Source organism: Entelurus aequoreus, linkage group LG14 (assembly GCF_033978785.1).
Source record: "Entelurus aequoreus isolate RoL-2023_Sb linkage group LG14, RoL_Eaeq_v1.1, whole genome shotgun sequence".
NCBI lineage: Eukaryota > Metazoa > Chordata > Actinopteri > Syngnathiformes > Syngnathidae > Entelurus > Entelurus aequoreus.
Window position 1 is genome coordinate 26,994,229 of NC_084744.1, and position 17,823 is coordinate 27,012,051.

Genomic DNA, 17,823 nt, shown 5'->3' on the forward strand with positions numbered 1-17,823 from the left:
TGCTTGACGGTAGGTGTGGTGTTCCTGGGATTAAAGGCCTCACCTTTTATCTTCCAAACATATTGCTGGGTATTGTGACCAAACAGCTCCATTTTTGTTTCTTCTGACATTACTTGGACAAAGATAAGACCTTTCATCTGACCACAGAACTTTCCTCCAGAAGGTCTTATCTTTGTCCAAGGTATGTGCCATATTTATTAAAGAAGACATGCATTATACAATATTAAAAGTAACACAAGAACTAGAAATAGTAGGGGTAGAAATATGGAATAATAAAGAAAGGTACAAAGTGCTAAACTTCTATAATCCATGCAAGAAATGACAAATACATCAACTAGAAACAATGGTGGAGCACTGGAGTGGCAATATCATTTGGTGTGGTGACTTTAATGCACATAGCACAGTGTGGGGTGAAAGGATGACTTAATGGTGACTTTAATGCACATAGCACAATGTGGGGTGAGAGGATGACTGGAATGGGGAAACATTGCAAGCATTTTTGGAGGAAAAAGAATTGGTGTGTGTGAATGATGGGTGGGGAACAAGGTTAGATGTAGTTACGGGTAAAGAAAAAGCAATAGATTTAACACTGGTGTCACAAGGGTTAGCAGGAAAGGTGGAGTGGGAAGTAAATAAAGACAGCACTATAGGAAGTGATTAATACCCAATTTTCATTCACATAAACATAAAGCAAAGGACAGAAAGCACTAAGAAAGAAGGAAGATGGAAGTATAATCACGGTGACTGGGGACAATTTAGGGAAATTACAGACGTGACATTAAAGGAAATGGATATAAATCAAGATATTGAACAACGTAATACAGATATTACAAAGTGCATAATGGAAGCAGCCAAACAGAACATATCAAGGAGTAGAATGGGGAAAAGAAGGAAGATGGTGGACACAAGCGTGCACAGACACAATAAAAGAACAGAATAGAGCATTTAGAATATTAAGAAGGACACATATTTTTCAAGATATGATCCAATATAAAAGACACCAAGCTAAAGTAAGGTACGTTATTAAAAAGACAAAAAAACACTATTGGAGAACATTTTGTGAATCACTAAAGAGAACTACTCCTTTAGGCCAAGTGTGGGGAATGATCAAGAACATGTCAGGGATCAGAAGTCAACATAAACATCATGTGATGAAAGATGGGACACAGTGTGTGGTAGAAAATAAAGAAAAAGCAGAACTTTTAGCAAAAACATTTGTTAAAGTGCACAGTAATGATCATTTGAGAAATGTAGAAAAACAAAAGAGAGAAGAAACAACTAGTTTAAATATTGGGGAAATGATGGAAGATAATGATAATGGCTTTAGCAACACTATAGATATGACATTTTCTTTGAATGAAATGGTTCCAATATTGAAAAAGTTTAAAAATACGACACCAGGAAAAGACCAGGTGAGTTACCAGATGATCAAAAATTTAAGTAACATCGGCAAAGAAGTGGTCTTGAAATGATATAATAGGATATATGAAGAAGGAAAATGAGCAGCTGAGTGGAAAGAAGCTGTAATAATTCCAATATGCAAACCAGGGAAAGACAGAAGAGGCAGACGGAAGAGGCAGGTAATTATAAGCCGATAGCATTGACCTCACATTTGGGCAAAGTAATGGAAAAAAATAATAATGAAAGACTAGACTATTATTTAAAGTCAAAAGAAATAATAAAAAACTACCAAAGTGGATTACTACCATGAATTGATTTACGTGGACCCCGACTTAAACAAGTTGAAAAACTTATTCGGGTCTTACCATTTAGTGGTCAATTGTACGGAATATGTACTGTACTGTGCAATCTACTAAAAAAAGTCTCAATCAATCAATCAATGGGAAAGCAAGAAACACAAACGAGCAGCAGTGCAGCTGGAAGAGGAAATTAGAAAAGGACAAATGAATAAATAAAGTATAATTGTAGTATTTTTTTTTTACATAGAGAAAGCTTATGATATGTTGTGGAAACAGGGGTTGCTGATAAAATTAGATAACATTGGGATTAGAGAAAAAATGTATAGATGGATAAAAGACTTCTTAACAAGTAAAACAATTTTAGTAAAATTAGAGAATGAATATAATAGAGAATATGAAGTGGAAAATGGTCCAGTACTATTTTCAATATGATAAATGAAGTGTTTAGTGAAGTGGAAGGGTTAGTGGAGGTGGCACTGTTTGTGATGATGGAGTGATGTGGAAGAGAGGTAGAAATACTAATCATAGAGAAAAAAAAGATTCAAAAAGTGGTAAATAAAGTTCAAGAATGTGGAACAGCTTGGGGTTTAAGATTCTCTGTTGGAAAGACTAAAGTCATGAATTTTACAAAGAGGAAAGTTCAAAACAAGCTCCAAATTAAACTCTATGGAGAAAATATAGAAGAGGTACAAGTATTTAAATATTTGGGAATATGGTTTGATAAAAATATGAACTGGTCAACCCACATCAACAAAATAGTGGAGAAAAGTAAAAAGGTGTTAAATATAATGAGGGCTTTGAGGGGTAAAGATTGGGGGGCTGATAGGCAGACATTGAAAGCAATATATATCACTTTAATTCCATCTGTTATTGATTATGGATGCATCATTTATCAATCTGCTGCAAAAACATTACTTGGGAAAATAGACAGGATCCAATCACAGGCACTAAGGTTTTGTTGTGGAACTACTAAATCAACCCCAGTTGCAGCATTACAAGTAGAAATGAATGGAAAAGCTTTAGACATGAGAAGAGATCAACTGTCAGCAGTTTATTGGGCAAACTTAAAAGGGTCCAAGCAAGGACATCCAACTCACCAAGTGTTACTAAACTGCCAAGAAAAAGAGAAGAAAAATATATATATAGTTTGGGGTGGATAATAGGAGACATATGTAATAAAGCTCAAATTGACAATATTAAAGTTAGCCCTACAGTACCAATCCCTGCAATACCACTGTGGATGTATGACAACCCAAAGGTAAACATGCAATTATTAAAGAATATAAATTTGAATAGTTACCAGATAGAACAATGGATTGAGGAAAAAATTTTTGTCAACATCATAATATATACAGATGCATCAAAAACTATAAATAATAAGTAGGAGCTGCAGCAGTTATCCCACAAGGAAACATAGTATTAAATAAAAGAATCAGTGATAAGTTATCTGTTTTTACGGGGGAATTGGTCGCAATTTATATGGCAGTTCATTGGATGGAGGAAAATAAAGCAAGAAAAGCAGTCGTACGTGTGCTCGGACTCCAGCAGTGCATTGATGAGCATAAAAAACATAGCATCAGAAACAAGACAAGATTTAGTTGATGAAATAGTTCAGGCAATCTGCAGAATAAATAAAGCAGGAAGTGTGGTAACATTTCTCTGGTACCTGCTCATGTAGGAGTTGTGGGCAATGAGTTAGCAGATAGATACACAAAACAAGCAAGCACTAAAACAGAAGTAAACATGGAGATGAACCACAGTAAAGAAGAAGTGAAGAACATCATTAAGATAGAACACAATAAAAAGTGGCAAGATAATTGGAATAAGGAAACAAAAGGTAGAGAGTATTACAAAGTCCAGAGGAGAGTAATGAGAGGAGGAATAGAAATAGGAAGGAAGAAGACATTATTACTAGAATGAGATTAGGACATACATATCTAAATAGTTGATTGACATTGATATGAAACATAATACAGGACTGTGTGACTGTTGTCATCAGATAGAAAGTGTAGGACATGTTTTAATACATTGTAGGAAATAGAGAAAGGGAAATACTGGAAAATAAGTTAGCGAAAGACAAGTTTAGGTTAGCAGTGGAAGAGATATTAGGATTGCACTGAGAACACATAGGTTATAAAGCATTATACATATTTAAAAAAGACTGGGTTAAATAAAAGAGTATAGAGTAGGGTTCCATTTCCGTCCACACTCCATTTCAGTAGGTGGCGGTAATGCACACCACCACCACCCTGCTTGTCAACCGCCATTAAAGCAAAGACGAAGAAGAAAGCACATTGACGCAGAAAGAAATAAGCAGTGTCGTTATTTGTCCTCCAGTTTGTAAATATTAATGTCCTATAAAATACATATTTAATCATTTATTCAATGATAAAATTGTGCCGGTGCGCGAGATGCACTTTGCTGCTTCTCGTGCTCGTTTATTGTTAGTTAGCTTAGCTCGCTAGTTAGCTTAGCTTGTTAGCTGCTAACAGAAGACACAGAAGTTATCAACACATCGCTAAGTAGAGATCAAGTGTGAGAGTAACGTGTTGTGATTGTGTGAACATGTCTACATTACAAATGTTGAGAGCATTGGTGGATCAGCGACTAACTGCTGCCGTTGAAGAAATATTTGTAGTGTTAGAAAGAACGATAGCAGAATACGAGGCGGAACTTTCTAGAACAAAAGAGGAAAACAATCAACTATTGGACGCTGTTTTCAAGAAACATCAAGTTGTGTTACACAGAACAGGTTTGTTTACTTCTTATTCTCACGTCTTTACTAAATGTATATTTGATTATTAACAAGAAAATGACATTTGTAATATATCATATGCAGGCCTCGAATTTTAAGTTTTTAAGGTCAAGGCAAGTGTTGCCTTAAAGGAGGGCTCGTATTTTAGGGCACCAAGACAAACATTATTTTCTTTCGAGGCAGGGGCTCTAAAGCACATATGGAAACAATTATGTTAGAATTGTCCATTATGGGGATGTAACGGTGTGAACATTTCTTATTGTGACCAAAATTATCACAGTTATTATTATCGCAGTAATTTTAAATGTGCTTAAAATTTTCAAAAACTACTTATACGGAAATCCTTTTACCAATTTTTTTTTAAACACACACATTCAAAATGTAAATATGTACCTCGAGTTTTGATTGATTGATTGAAACTTTTATTAGTAGATTGCACAGTACAGTACGTATTCCGTACAATTGACCACTAAATGGTAACACCCCAATACGTTTTTCAACTTGTTAATCAACACGTTAATCAATTCATGGTAGAAAGCTGAATGTGCATATGAAAGCAGCACAAGCATCATAAACAAAGTAATATGGCAGAAACAAAATATAAGTTAATAAATAAAAATGTGAAAAATTCAGAAGATGGCCCCTTATGGATATAAGATGTAACGGCACTTTTTGTCCATTTAGATACAAGTAATGTTCATAAATGAGGTCTAGTCTTACACATAGGACTGCACGTTTATGGGCAAAATAATGATTAACAGTATTTGTATCAATATTGATATCTTGATTATTAATCATGATTATTCATTGTTTGGTAAAACAGTGTTGGGGTGTGAACACATCATGTCATTTGTAATATCTCATAAACATGCTGTAGATTCTGGATCTATATATTTAAAGACAAATATTTGTGTTTTTGTTCATTAATAGTATCAGCGTGTCAGATTTTTTATTACATGATGCCTTTATCACTAGTTTTCCATTTTCATCGAGAGAAGTATTTTTTAAGCTATGTACATTTACATGTGCTAATGTGTGAACATCTACATGTTGTATCGGGACAGATCCATTGAGAGTTTGAGCAGAAATATGTCGTATAGGAATTAATTATACACAATACAACATTAACAAAATGCTGTGTCACATGAATGGTTATTAAAGGCCTACTGAAAACCACTACTACCAACCACGCAGTCTGATAGTTTATATATCAATGATGAAATCTTAACATTGCAACACATGCCAATACGGCCGGGTTAACTTATAAAGTGCAGTTTTAAAATTCCCGCCACACTTCCGGTTGAAAAACTCCTTTGGATATGATTTATGCGCGTGACGTCACAAAATCCACGGAAGTGGTTGGACCCCATCGGACCCGATACAAAAACCCCTTGTTTTCTTCGACAAAATTCCACAGTATTCTGGACATCTGTGTTGGTGAATCTTTTGCAATTTGTTTAAAGGCCTACTGAAAGCCACTACTACCGACCACGCAGTCTGATAGTTTATATATCAATGATGAAATCTTAACATTGCAACACATGCCAATACGGCCGGGTTAACTTATAAAGTGCAATTTTAAATTTCCCGCGAAATATCCGGCTGAAACGTCTCGGTATGATGACGTATGCGCGTGACGTCAATCGTTGAAACGGAAGTATTGAAGTCCATACGAAATAGCTCTGTTTTCATGTCATTATTCCACAGTATTCTGGACATCTGTGTTGGTGAATCTGTTGCAATTTGTTCATTGCATTATGGAGAAAGAAGCTGAGCAAGCAAAGAAGAAAGTTGTCGGTGCGAAGCGTCTATTTTGCGAGGGAAGTCAGCAGCAACACGTACACAGCCGGCGCTTCTTTGTTTACATTCCCGAAAGATGCAGTCAAGATCGAAGAACTCGGACAACAGAGACTCTAACCAGGAGGACTTTGATTTGGATACACAGTTGCGATACCGTGAGTACACAGCTGCGCTTCCAAACATTTGATCGCTTGCTATAACTAGCTCGAGCTAGTAGCTAGGAGCTAGCATAACAAGCTAGCTCTTTGTGGCATATTAAATATAAGCCTGGTTGTGTTGTGGCTAATAGAGTATATATATGTATTGTGTTTATTTACTGTTGTAGTCATTCCCAGCTGAATATCGTGTCCCACCCGCGCGCTTCCAAACATTTGATCGCTTGCCCGTACGTGCGTGTCAAGTACGTAACTTTGGTTAAATATATAAGCTTTATGAACCTTGGGTTAGGTGAACGGTCCTTTGGGCTGAGTGAGTGTGTGTGTTGTGCAGGTGTTTGAATTGTATTGGCGGGTTTTATGGACGGGATCCCGTCCATATAACCCGCTCGAGCTATAACTATCTCGAGCTAGTAGCTAGGAGCTAGCATAACAAACACCTAGGTGTTTGTTATGCGGGATTAATTTGTGGCATATTAAATATAAGCCTGGTTGTGTTGTGGCTAATAGAGTATATATATGTCTTGTGTTTATTTACTGTTGTAGTCATTCCCAGCTGAATATCAGGTCACCCCCGGCTCTCACAGCATCTTCCCTATCTGAATCGCTTCCACTCCCCACTAGTCCTTCACTTGCACTTTCCTCATTTACAAATCTTTCATCCTCGCTCAAATTAATGGGGAAATCGTCGCTTTCTTGGTCCGAATCTCTCTCACTTCTGGCGGCCATCACTGTAAACAATAGGGAACTTTGCGTATATGTTCAACTGACTACGTCACGCTACTTCCGGTAGGGGCAAGCCTTTTTTTATCAGATACCAAAAGTTGCGATCTTTATCGTCGTTGTTCTTTACTAAATCCTGTCAGCAAAAATATGGCAATATCGCGAAATGATCAAGTATGACACATAGAATAGATCTGCTATCCCCGTTTAGATAAAAAAAATTCATTTCAGTAGGCCTTTAATGAACAATGGAGGCTGCAAAGAAGAACGTTGTAGGTGGGATTGATCGGTGTATTAGCGGCTAAGTACAATACTTACAGCAACACAACAAGGACTACTTACTACGCCTAGTCGATGCTTGCCGCCAAACCCACGGATGAAGTCCTTCGTCGCGCCGTCGATCGCTGGAATGCAGGTGAGCACGGCTGTTGATGGGAAGATGAGGGCTGGCTGGCATAGGTGGAGCGCTAATGTTTTTATCATAGTTCTGTGAGGTCCGGTTGCTAAGTTGCTCAATTAGCCTTAGCGTCGTTAGCAACAGCATTGTTAAGCCTTACCAGGCTGAGAATTTTTAACTGTGTAGTTACATGTACATGGTTTAATAGTATTGTTGATCTTCTGTCTATCCTTCCAGTCAGGGGTTTATTTATTTTGTTTCTATCTTCATTTGAGAACGATGCTATCACGTTAGCTCAGTAGCTAAGTGTGTCACCGATGTATTGTCGTGGAGATAAAAGTCACTTTAAATGTCCATTTCGCGTGCTCGACTCTCATTTTCAAGAGGATATAGTATCCGAGCTGGTTTAAAATACAAATCCGTGATCCACAATAGAAAAAGGAGAGTGTGGAATCCAATGAGCCAGCTTGTACCTAAGTTACGGTCAGAGCGAAAAAAGATACGTCCATCACTGCCTCTCTAGTCCTTCACTGTAACGTTCCTCATCTACGAATCTTTCATCCACGCTCAAATTAATGGGGTAATCGTCGCTTTGTCGCTCCGAATCGCTCTCGCTCCATTGTAAACAACGGGGAATTGTGAGGAATACTAGCTCCTGTGACGTCACGCTACTTCCGGTACAGGCAAGGCTTTTTTAATCAGCGAGCAAAAGTTGCAAACTTTATCGTCGATTTTCTCTACTAAATCCTTTCAGCAAAAATATGGCAATATCGCGAAATGATCAAATATGACACATAGAATGGATCTGCTATTCCCGTTTAAATAAATAAAAATTCATTTCAGTAGGCCTTTAATGAACAATGGAGGCTGCAAAGAAGAATTACTATGGGAAATGAAAAAAACCCACAAGTAATGTAAAAAAAAACATCCATCCATCCATTTTCTACCGCTTGTCCCTTTTGGAGTCGCGGGGGGTACTGGAGCCTATCTCAGCTGCATTCGGGCGGAAGGCGGGGTACACCCTGGACAAGTCGCCACCTCATCGCAGGGCCAACACAGATAAACAGACAACATTCACACTCACATTCACACACTAGCAGGGCCAATTTAGTGTTGCCAATCAACCTATCCCCAGGTGCATGTCTTTGGAGGTGGGAGGATTGATTGATTGATTGAGACTTTTATTAGTAGGTTGCACAGTGAAGTACATATTCCGTACAATTGACCACTAAATGGTAACACCCGAACCCACACAGTCACGGGGAAAACATGCAAACTCCACACAGAAAGATCCCGAGCCCGGGATTGAACTCAGGACTACTCAGGACCTTCGTATTGTGAGGCAAACACACTAACCCCTGTTCCACCGTACTGCCCATGTAAAAAACATGGTGTTTAATTTTTGATATCAATATAAAACACAAAGTAGTTTGGCTAATGAAGGTAAAGTCTAATAAACAAGCTTTGTTCTTCAACAACAACCCCATACTTGAGCGCAACAGTGTGGCCAACAAAAATAAAGAGTGATACCTCTCACATCTAAAAAATCCCCCCCCCATTTACTTCCGGGGCTGCGTCCAATAAAATCACAAAGTTGCCGAGGGTCCTTAACCTGCACGCGACTGTCCTGTTTCACGCCTGTACAAAAAAAACCCAATAATCGATTTCTTCAGATTCCAGCAGCTGTCAAAGACGAAGTATCCTTCCAGCGACGGGCAGTCAAAGCCGAAGTGCTATCGATCGCTGTCAATGACGTAAGAGGAAACATGACCACGGAAGTAAATGGGGGGTGGGGGGGTTTTGTAGGGGGAAGAAATTTGGCGTGACATCTCCCTCTCACAGACAGCAAGCGCACCTTACACACGTCACATACTGTCACGTCATACGTCACATACGTATACGCCCTCCCCGAGCAGAGAGGTAGCAGCATGGCTAACGTTAGCTGTGATGCTAGCGCAGCCGCGCGAGCAACGTTTCCTCTAAGGTGCGCGCCTGTGCCCCCCTCCTCACCCCGGATTATAAATAATGTAAATAATTCAATGTGATTATCTTGTGTGATGACTGTATTATGATGATAGTATATATCTGATAGTATATATCTGTATCATGAATCAATTTAAGTGGACCCCGACTTAAACAAGTTGAAAAACTTATTGGGGTGTTACCATTTAGTGGTCAATTGTACTGTACTGTGCAACCTACTAATAAAAGTCTCAATTAATCAATCAATCAAAACACATAGAATCATCATACTGCTGTGATTATATGCATCAAGTGTTCATTCAAGGCTAAGGCAAAATATCGAGATATATATCGTGTATCGCAATATGGTCTTAAAATATCGCAATATTAAAAAAAGGCCATATCGCCCAGCCCTAGTTCAATGATGCCATTTCTGTTTGTCATGTATAATTGTGTCTATTTTGTGTTTATCCTTGAATGAACAGGTCAGTTTCTTGTTACCAACCATTGTGTATTATTCAAACTCCCCTAAGTCAGCTGGCTAGTTGTTATCAAGAGTACTAAAACCCTTTTCAACATGATTCTGACAACTAAGTAGGCTAAATAACTTTAAACTTTAATACATGCTCGGATAGGCCAGTATCGGTATCGGTCAGTATCGGTATCGGATCGGAAGTGCAAAAACCTGTATCGGGACATCCCTAGTTGGAACACTATCAACGAAAGCAGTACAACAAAGGAGGAGTGAGCATCCCAGTAAACAAACTACAGACTTTATAAAGAAGTTGTGGCAACGTTCCCCACACATCGTCTGCTGCATGCTAACTCTCAGTCCCAGCAGCTGACGGAAGGACGCTAGCTTCAGGTTCAAAATGAAACTGCAACATCAAATATTGTTCTCCTCCAACAACATTGCACTCTTAATCGCACACCGACACTCCATGGAAGTATAAGCGATTGAAATTAAGTGAAACGAAGCGATCGGCTCCGTTAGCTTGGAGGGAACATTTTCAAAACAAAGTCCATGATGTCGCCGCCATGTCTCCCGAGCCATACGGCTCTAGTGATCATGCGCAGACGCTGCGGCGCTTCAGTATTCAGGAAGTAAGCAGTTGCGTAAAATGCATTGATAAATGACGGTTTTTCGGTAATTAAAAATGTAAACGGTTTTACTCATACTTGCCAACCTTGAGACCTCCAATATCGGGAGGTAGGGGGTGGGGGGGGCTTGGTCGGGGGTGGGGGGGTGGTGGTGGTTGGGGGCGGGGGGCGTGGTTGGGGGCGTGGTTATTTACAGCTAGAATTCACCAACTCAAGTATTTCATATATATATATATATATATATATATATATATATATATATATATATATATATATGAAATACTTGACTTTCAGTGAATTCTAGCTATATATATATATATATATATATATATATATATATATATATATATATATATATATATATATATATATATATATATATATATATATATATATTTTATTTACATAAAAGAAATACTTGAATTTCAGTGTTCCGGTGGCTATCCATTAGATGGCAGTATTGTCCTGTTTAACTTCTCCGTTCATGATGAGTATATCATTTCGGCCACCGTGTTCAATGGAGAAGTCTGTTCTACATATTTACAGGCAACATACACCTTCCCCTTCGAACGTCTCCTTGTTGTGTGCGCAGTTGTGCACTCTACTCTCTAAAAGCCCTAGATGTTATGACGTCATTGGGCAGGCAAGCTGTTTATATTGTGGGAAAGCGGACGTGAGAACAGGCTGTCCCCACTCAGTCTCAGGTCCGCATTGAGCTGGAGGGGGCGTGGCCTCCAGCTCCGGCTGAATACCGGGAGTTTGTCGGGAGAAAATCTCTGCCGGGAGGTTGTCGGAAGAGGCGCTGAATACCGGGATTCTCCCGCTAAAAACGGGAGGGTTGGCAAGTATGGTTTCTAATCATTTCTACAACTCTTAGTTTTTGTGATAGAGTGATTGGACTACATAATTGTTGGTCACAAAAAACATTCATGAAGTTTGGTTCTTTTATGAATTTATTATGGGTCTACTGAAAATGTGACCAAATCTTCTGGGTCAAAAGTATAAATACAGCAACATACATTATTAATTTTGGTGATGTAGAAAACTTACAATCAAATCAAATTAGCTTCATGGCCTCTTAACTTCATGTGAGTGAATATGATTGACGACACCTGTTGACTTCTCTGAGCCCATTTAAATAGGGCTCATGTGATGCAGTCATTAGACTCGGTTACAAACGCGACAATGGGAAAGTCAAAGGAACTCAGCACAAATATGAAAAAAAACAAATTGACTTGAACAAGACAGGAAAGTCTCTTGGAGACATTTCAAAGCAGCTTAAGGTCCCAAGAGAAACTGTGCAGACAATTGCTCGTAAGTACAAAGTGCATGGCACAGTTTTGTCACAGCCATGATCAGGAAGAAAATGCAAGCTATCACCTGTTGCTAAGAGAAAATTGGTCAGGATGATCAAGAGTCAACCAAGAACCACCAAAAAGCAGGTCTGCAAAGAATTGGAAGCTGCTGGAACACAGATGTCGGTGTCCACAGTCAAGCGTGTTTTGCATCGCCATGGACTGAGATGCTACCATGCAAGAAGGAAGCCCTTGCTCCAGAAGCGACAACTTAAAGGCTTACTGAAAGCCACTACTACCGACCATGCTGTCTGATAGTTTATATATCAATGATGAAATCTTAACATTGCAACACATGCCAATACGGCCGGGATAACTTATAAAGTGCAATTTTAAATTTCCCGCTAAACTTCCGGTTGAAAACGCCTTTGGATGATGATGTATGCGCGTGACGTAGCCAGTGAAACAGAAGTATGGATACCCCATTGAAGCCAATACAAAATAGCTCTGTTTTCATCTCATTATTCCATAGTATTCTGGACATCTGTGTTGGTGAATCTGTTGCAATTTGTTCATTGCATTATGGAGAAAGAAGCTGAGCAAGCAAAGAAGAAAGTTGTCGGTGCAAAGCGGAGCAGTTTGGGAGGGAAGTCAGCAACACAACACAGCCGGTGTTTCATTGTTTACATTCCCGAAAGATGCAGTCAAGATCGAAGAACTCGGACAACAGAGACTCTTACCAGGAGGACTTTGACTTCGATACACAGTCGCCTGTAGAGAACTGGGAGAACACAGACTCTTACCAGGATTACTTTGATTTGGATACACAGACGCAGACGCGGTACCGTGAGTACGCAGCTGCGCTTCCAAACATTTGATCGCTTGCCCGTACGTGCGTGTCACGTACGTAACTTGGGGTAAGTCTAAAGTTTGCTGCTGATCACATGGACAAAGATAAGACCTTCTGGAGGAAAGTTCTGTGGTCAGATGAAACAAAAATTGAGCTGTTTGGCCACGATACCCAGCAATATGTTTGAAGGAGAAAAGGTGAGGCTTTTAATCCCAGGAACACCACTCCTACCGTTAAGCATGGTGGTGGTAGTATTATGCTCTAGGCCTGTTTTGCTGTCAATGGAACTGGTGCTTTACAGAGAGTAAATGGGACAATGAAAAAAGGGGATTACCTCCAAATTCTTGAGGACAACCTAAAATCATCAGCCCGGAGGTTGGGTCTTGGGCGCAGTTGGGTGTTCCAACAGGACAATGACCTCAAACACACATCAAAAGTGGTAAAGGAATGGCTAAATCGGGCTAGAATTAAGGTTTTAGGATGGCCATCCCAAAGTACAGACTTAAACCCCATTGAGAACATGTGGACAATGCTGAAGAAACAAGTCCATGTCAGAAAACCAACCAAATTTAGCTGAATTGCCCCAATTTTGTTAAGAGGAGTGGTCAAAAATTCAACCAGAAGCTTGCCAGAAGCCTGTGGATGGCTACCAAAAACATGTAACCAAATAATAACATTGCTGTATGTATACTTTTGACCCAGCAGATTTGGTCAGACATTATCAGTAGACCCATAATACATTCATAAAAGAACCAATCTTAATGAATGTTTCTTGTGACCAACAAGTATGTGCTCCAATCACTCTATCACAAAAATATAAGAGTTGTAGAAATTATTGGAAACTCATGACAGCCATGACATGATGTTCTTTACAAGTGTATGTAAACTTTTGACCACGACTGTGTGTGTGTGTGTGTGTGTGTGTGTGTGTGTGTGTGTGTGTGTGTGTGTGTGTGTGTGTGTGTGTGTGTGTGTGTGTGTGTGTGTGTGTGTGTGTGTGTGTGTGTGTGTGTGTTTCCATTGAACAGTCAAAGGCCAAGACTTCCTTAAAATATTTGACAAAGGTCACAGGCAAAGTCAGGCTCTGTGTCCTTAAACAAATAATTATTTACCCTAAGCCCAGTGTCTGCCACACTAACCCATCGTTTAAGGTCCCCCTCCTTGGATAATTTTTTACACAGGTAAGAGCGCCATGTATTTCTTGAATCTCCGGCTCTTAGCTTTGTATGGACTCATCGATCGTTTAGAAACTGAGTTTGAAGAGGAAGTGATGCCAGAAAGACCGTGCCCCACACAGGAAGTGACGTTAAAAAGAACACGCCACAGCTTCATAACAGACGCTTGTGGAAATCACACGTGAATACTTTAAAGGAAGGAAACGCGCGATTGCAGCTATTTTAGGTACAACATATCTCAGACGGCAACATAGCAAAGTTGAGCGACGGTTTTGGATAGAGCCTGGGAGAACGGTAGCCTGGTGGGATATGTTTGTCAATGAGTGTGTTGTGCCACATGAACGGCAAGATAACTTTCGAATGTCCAGGTCAGCTTTGATTCTACTTAGCGAAAAACTTTGTCCATTTGTCGAAGGGGAGACAACGAGAATGCGGGCTCCCGTGGACCAGGGAGTACTACGGAAAACAGCGAATGCATTTGGACTGGCAAAGCAGACTATCAGTTATTGTCCGCGATGGATGTCTAGATTTGTACTCCATAACTATTGTGAAGCCATAAAGTGGTTGCGGCCGTCAAGTACGACCGCCAATTTCAGCCTACACGCACATCTGTCCTGACCAGATATCTAGATCCCTAAATTGATTGTTGTAAAATGTTGTTTATCGCATTGTTTACTTTCACACGTACATTAAGGATATGATTCATGTATGATGGCTCAGGTGTAATTCACTACAATAGTCTTAACAGCTGCTGATGGTGAGGCAAGCAAGGTTTACTGTTCAATCAATCAATCAATGTTTATTTATATAGCCCTAAATCACCATAGTCTCAAAGGGCTGCACAAGCCACAGCGACATCCTCGGCACAGAGCCCACACAAGGGACGTCGATGTGAATGACTATGAGAAACCTTGGAGGGGACGGCATATGTGGGTAACCCCCCCTCTAAGTACAGTCCCTAGTGGATCCACATAACAGTGAGAGTCCAGTCCATAGTGGGGCCAGCAGGAGACCATCTCGAGCTGAGACAGGTCAGTAGCGCAGAGACGTCCCCAACCGATGCACAGGCGAGCGGTCCACCCCGGGTCCCAACTCTGGACAGCCAGCATCTCATCCATGGTCACCGGAACCGTTAAAGGAAATGTGACAATAGGCTACATTGAAACACAGGGTAAGAATACACTTCCAGGTCAGAAATACTAGGTTGCGTTGCGCCGAAGGGGAAGGGGGTCTTACACGGTGGCTTTGTGTTTGTGTGGACAAGAATAAGGTTAGGTGGAATATAGCCTGGATAACCTTAGCTGGCATACTGTGACTGATCAAACGTGGACGTTTCTAAAGCATGTGTTTGTCTTCTCGTGTCCCACAGACCTCGATGAAGAACATCATCTCCATGAGCAGGAGGAGGAACCACAGCCCCTCCACATTAAAGAGGAAGCTGAGCAGCCACAGCCCCTCCATATTAAAGACGAAGCAGCGGAACACAGCATCAGTCAGGAGGGAGATCATATTGAGGGACTGGTGGAGTTCCCAGTGATTGGTGTCCCTGTGAAGAGTGAAGATGATGAGGTCAAAGGTGAAAGTGAGGAGAAGAGAGAGGCGGAGCCTCCAAGCAGCAGCTCAACACAACACATGACAACAGAAGCTGATGGAGACCACTGTGGAGGATCACAAGCAGACAAGCTCTTAGCTCCACTATCAGATAGTGAGGACACAACGTCACACTCTCCTGACACTGATGATGAAGACTCTAAAGATGATAAGACATATCACACTGACAACACTCACTTCAAATGTTCTCACTGTGACAAAACTTTTAAAAAACATTGTCACCTGAAAATACACATGAGAACATACACTGGAGAGAAACCTTTTTCTTGTTCAATCTGTGGCTTATCTTTTACAAGAAAGGAAAATATGAAAGAGCACACAAGAAGACACAAAGAGGAAAAACCTTTTTCGTGTTCTGTGTGTGATTCAAAGTATGCACGAAGTCAAGATTTGAAATTACACCTGAAAAGACACACTGGGGAAAACCTTTTTAAATGTTCTGTGTGTAATTCAAATTTTGTCCGAGGTGAACATCTAAAAACCCACATGAGAACACATACAGGAGAAAAACCTTTTACTTGTTCAATCTGTGGCTTATCTTTTACAAGAAAGGTCAGTTTGAAAGATCACACAAGAACACACACTGGAGAAAAACCTTTTTCTTGTCCAATTTGTGGCTTATCTTTTACAAGGAAGGAAAATATGAAAGCGCACACGAGAACACACACTGGAGAAAAAACGTTTTCCTGTTCTGTGTGTGATTCAAGTTTTGCACGAAGTCAAAATTTGAAAAAACACTTGAGAACACACACTGGAGAGAAACCTTTTTCCTGTTCTGTGTGTGATTCAAGTTTTGCACGAAGTCAAAATTTGAAAAGACACATGAGAATACACACTGGGGAAACCGTGTTGAGTTGCAGTGTGTGTGATGAAAGATTCTCTCATGAGTACCAACTTAACAAACACAAGTGTGCTGGTGAGAACAGCAGCAGTAAAATAGAAAAGCGCTCTGCAGACCTCCACCAGGCCAAATCTCCCAGTAGTAAATAAACCTTTAAAAGAAGGCTGAATCCAAATGATGATCCGGATCAACACCCAAATCTAATCACTTGTTCCTTATCCCATTTCTGACATGTCCTGAAAGTTTCATTAGCATCTGGGCAAGGCAAGGCAACTTTAATTGTATAGCGCTTTTTATACACAAGGCAGACTCAAAGTGCTTCACAGACAACAAAGTGAAATGAAAGAAAATAAAAGCAAAATTAAAATGCAGACAATAAAAATAAAAACAGTGCGGACGTTAAAAGTTAAAAGATTTAGCTGAAAGCTAAGGTGAACATAAAAGTTTTCAGTCTAGTTTTAAAAGAAGTCAGAGTTGGGGAAAGTCGGACATCTTCAGGAAGTTTATACCAGCTATTTGTTGCATAGTGACTGAATGATGCTCTCCCTTGATTTGAGTTTACTCTGGCAACCGCTAACAGATTGGTCTCAGAAGATCTTAGTGATCTAGAGGGCTTATATAGTGGGAGCATATCAGTGTTTGTTTGAACTCTAGCAGCAGCGTTCTGAACAAGCTGTAGCTGCTTGACAGTTTTTTTGGGAAGACCTGCAAGAAGACCATTACAATAGTCTAGCCTACTGGTAATAAAGGCATGTACAAGTTTTTCTTAAGTCTTGAGCTGACATGAGCCCTCTAAGTCTTGTTACATTTTTGAGGTGATAGTAGGCCGATTTTGTTACTGATTTGATGTGACTGTCGAAATATAAATCAGAATCTAAAATAACCCCAAGATTTCCAACTATACTTTTTTTTGTTATGATTCCAACTAAATGACAATCAAACAAACCCCAAATCACGTTTAGTTACTTTTCAATTACTTTAATAGCAAACGTGTAAATATGTTTCTTAGTTACACATCCTGGAAAACAACATCCACACAACAGTTTATATTTATTATTCATTCTTACTAATATTTTTAGCCGTGTACTAACACATTAATGTGTACTTCTGCTAATATTTAAGAAGTGATGATGATGTTATGGTTCAGTGTGCCCCTTCACAGGCTTGTTGTCTCCAAAACAAGTCTCCACCATGGTGGTGCCAGCAGTCCTACTACTTGTACTTGTACACTATACAATATAATTATGCACACCTTTTTGTAAGATAGGCATTTTTGTTTGTACTAGCAATTTGAAACCAGCGCTGTATCCTTTGTATGTGACCTTGTATAATAAAATGTCTGTTTTTTATGACTAATGGTCTGATTCTTTGAGATGGTTAACAAAAATAAAAGTCTATTCTTTCAATTGGTGCCGTGACCCAGATTGGCTGACACTGAGGACTCGAAATGTGTTATTT

At 39.7% G+C, this 17,823-nt stretch overlaps 1 protein-coding gene across 3 annotated transcripts; it reads left to right on the forward strand.

Moving 5' to 3' along the window:
- Positions 1–3,963: 3,963 nt before the first annotated feature.
- LOC133664653 (oocyte zinc finger protein XlCOF6.1-like) lies at positions 3,964–17,699 on the forward strand. Of its 3 annotated transcripts, none has more exons than XM_062069468.1 (2): positions 3,964–4,452; positions 15,283–17,699. In XM_062069468.1, exons 1-2 carry the CDS (start codon positions 4,266–4,268, stop codon positions 16,512–16,514), a joined length of 1,419 nt encoding a protein of 472 aa, XP_061925452.1. In that variant the 5' UTR covers positions 3,964–4,265; the 3' UTR covers positions 16,515–17,699. The 3 variants fall into 3 exon arrangements, with proteins under 3 accessions (XP_061925452.1, XP_061925453.1, XP_061925454.1); XM_062069469.1 differs by lacking the exon at positions 3,964–4,452 and adding an exon at positions 6,016–6,410; XM_062069470.1 differs by lacking the exon at positions 3,964–4,452 and adding an exon at positions 14,988–15,084.
- Positions 17,700–17,823: the final 124 nt, after the last annotated feature.

Excerpts from the sequence above, each read along its gene's own strand:
- LOC133664653 (XM_062069468.1), top strand. The coding sequence starts at position 4,266 with ATGTCTACATTACAAATGTTGAGAGCATTGGTGGATCAGCGACTAACT. Across the intron at positions 4,453-15,282 it reads AGTTGTGTTACACAGAACAG|ACCTCGATGAAGAACATCAT; the intron begins GTTTGTTTACTT and ends CGTGTCCCACAG.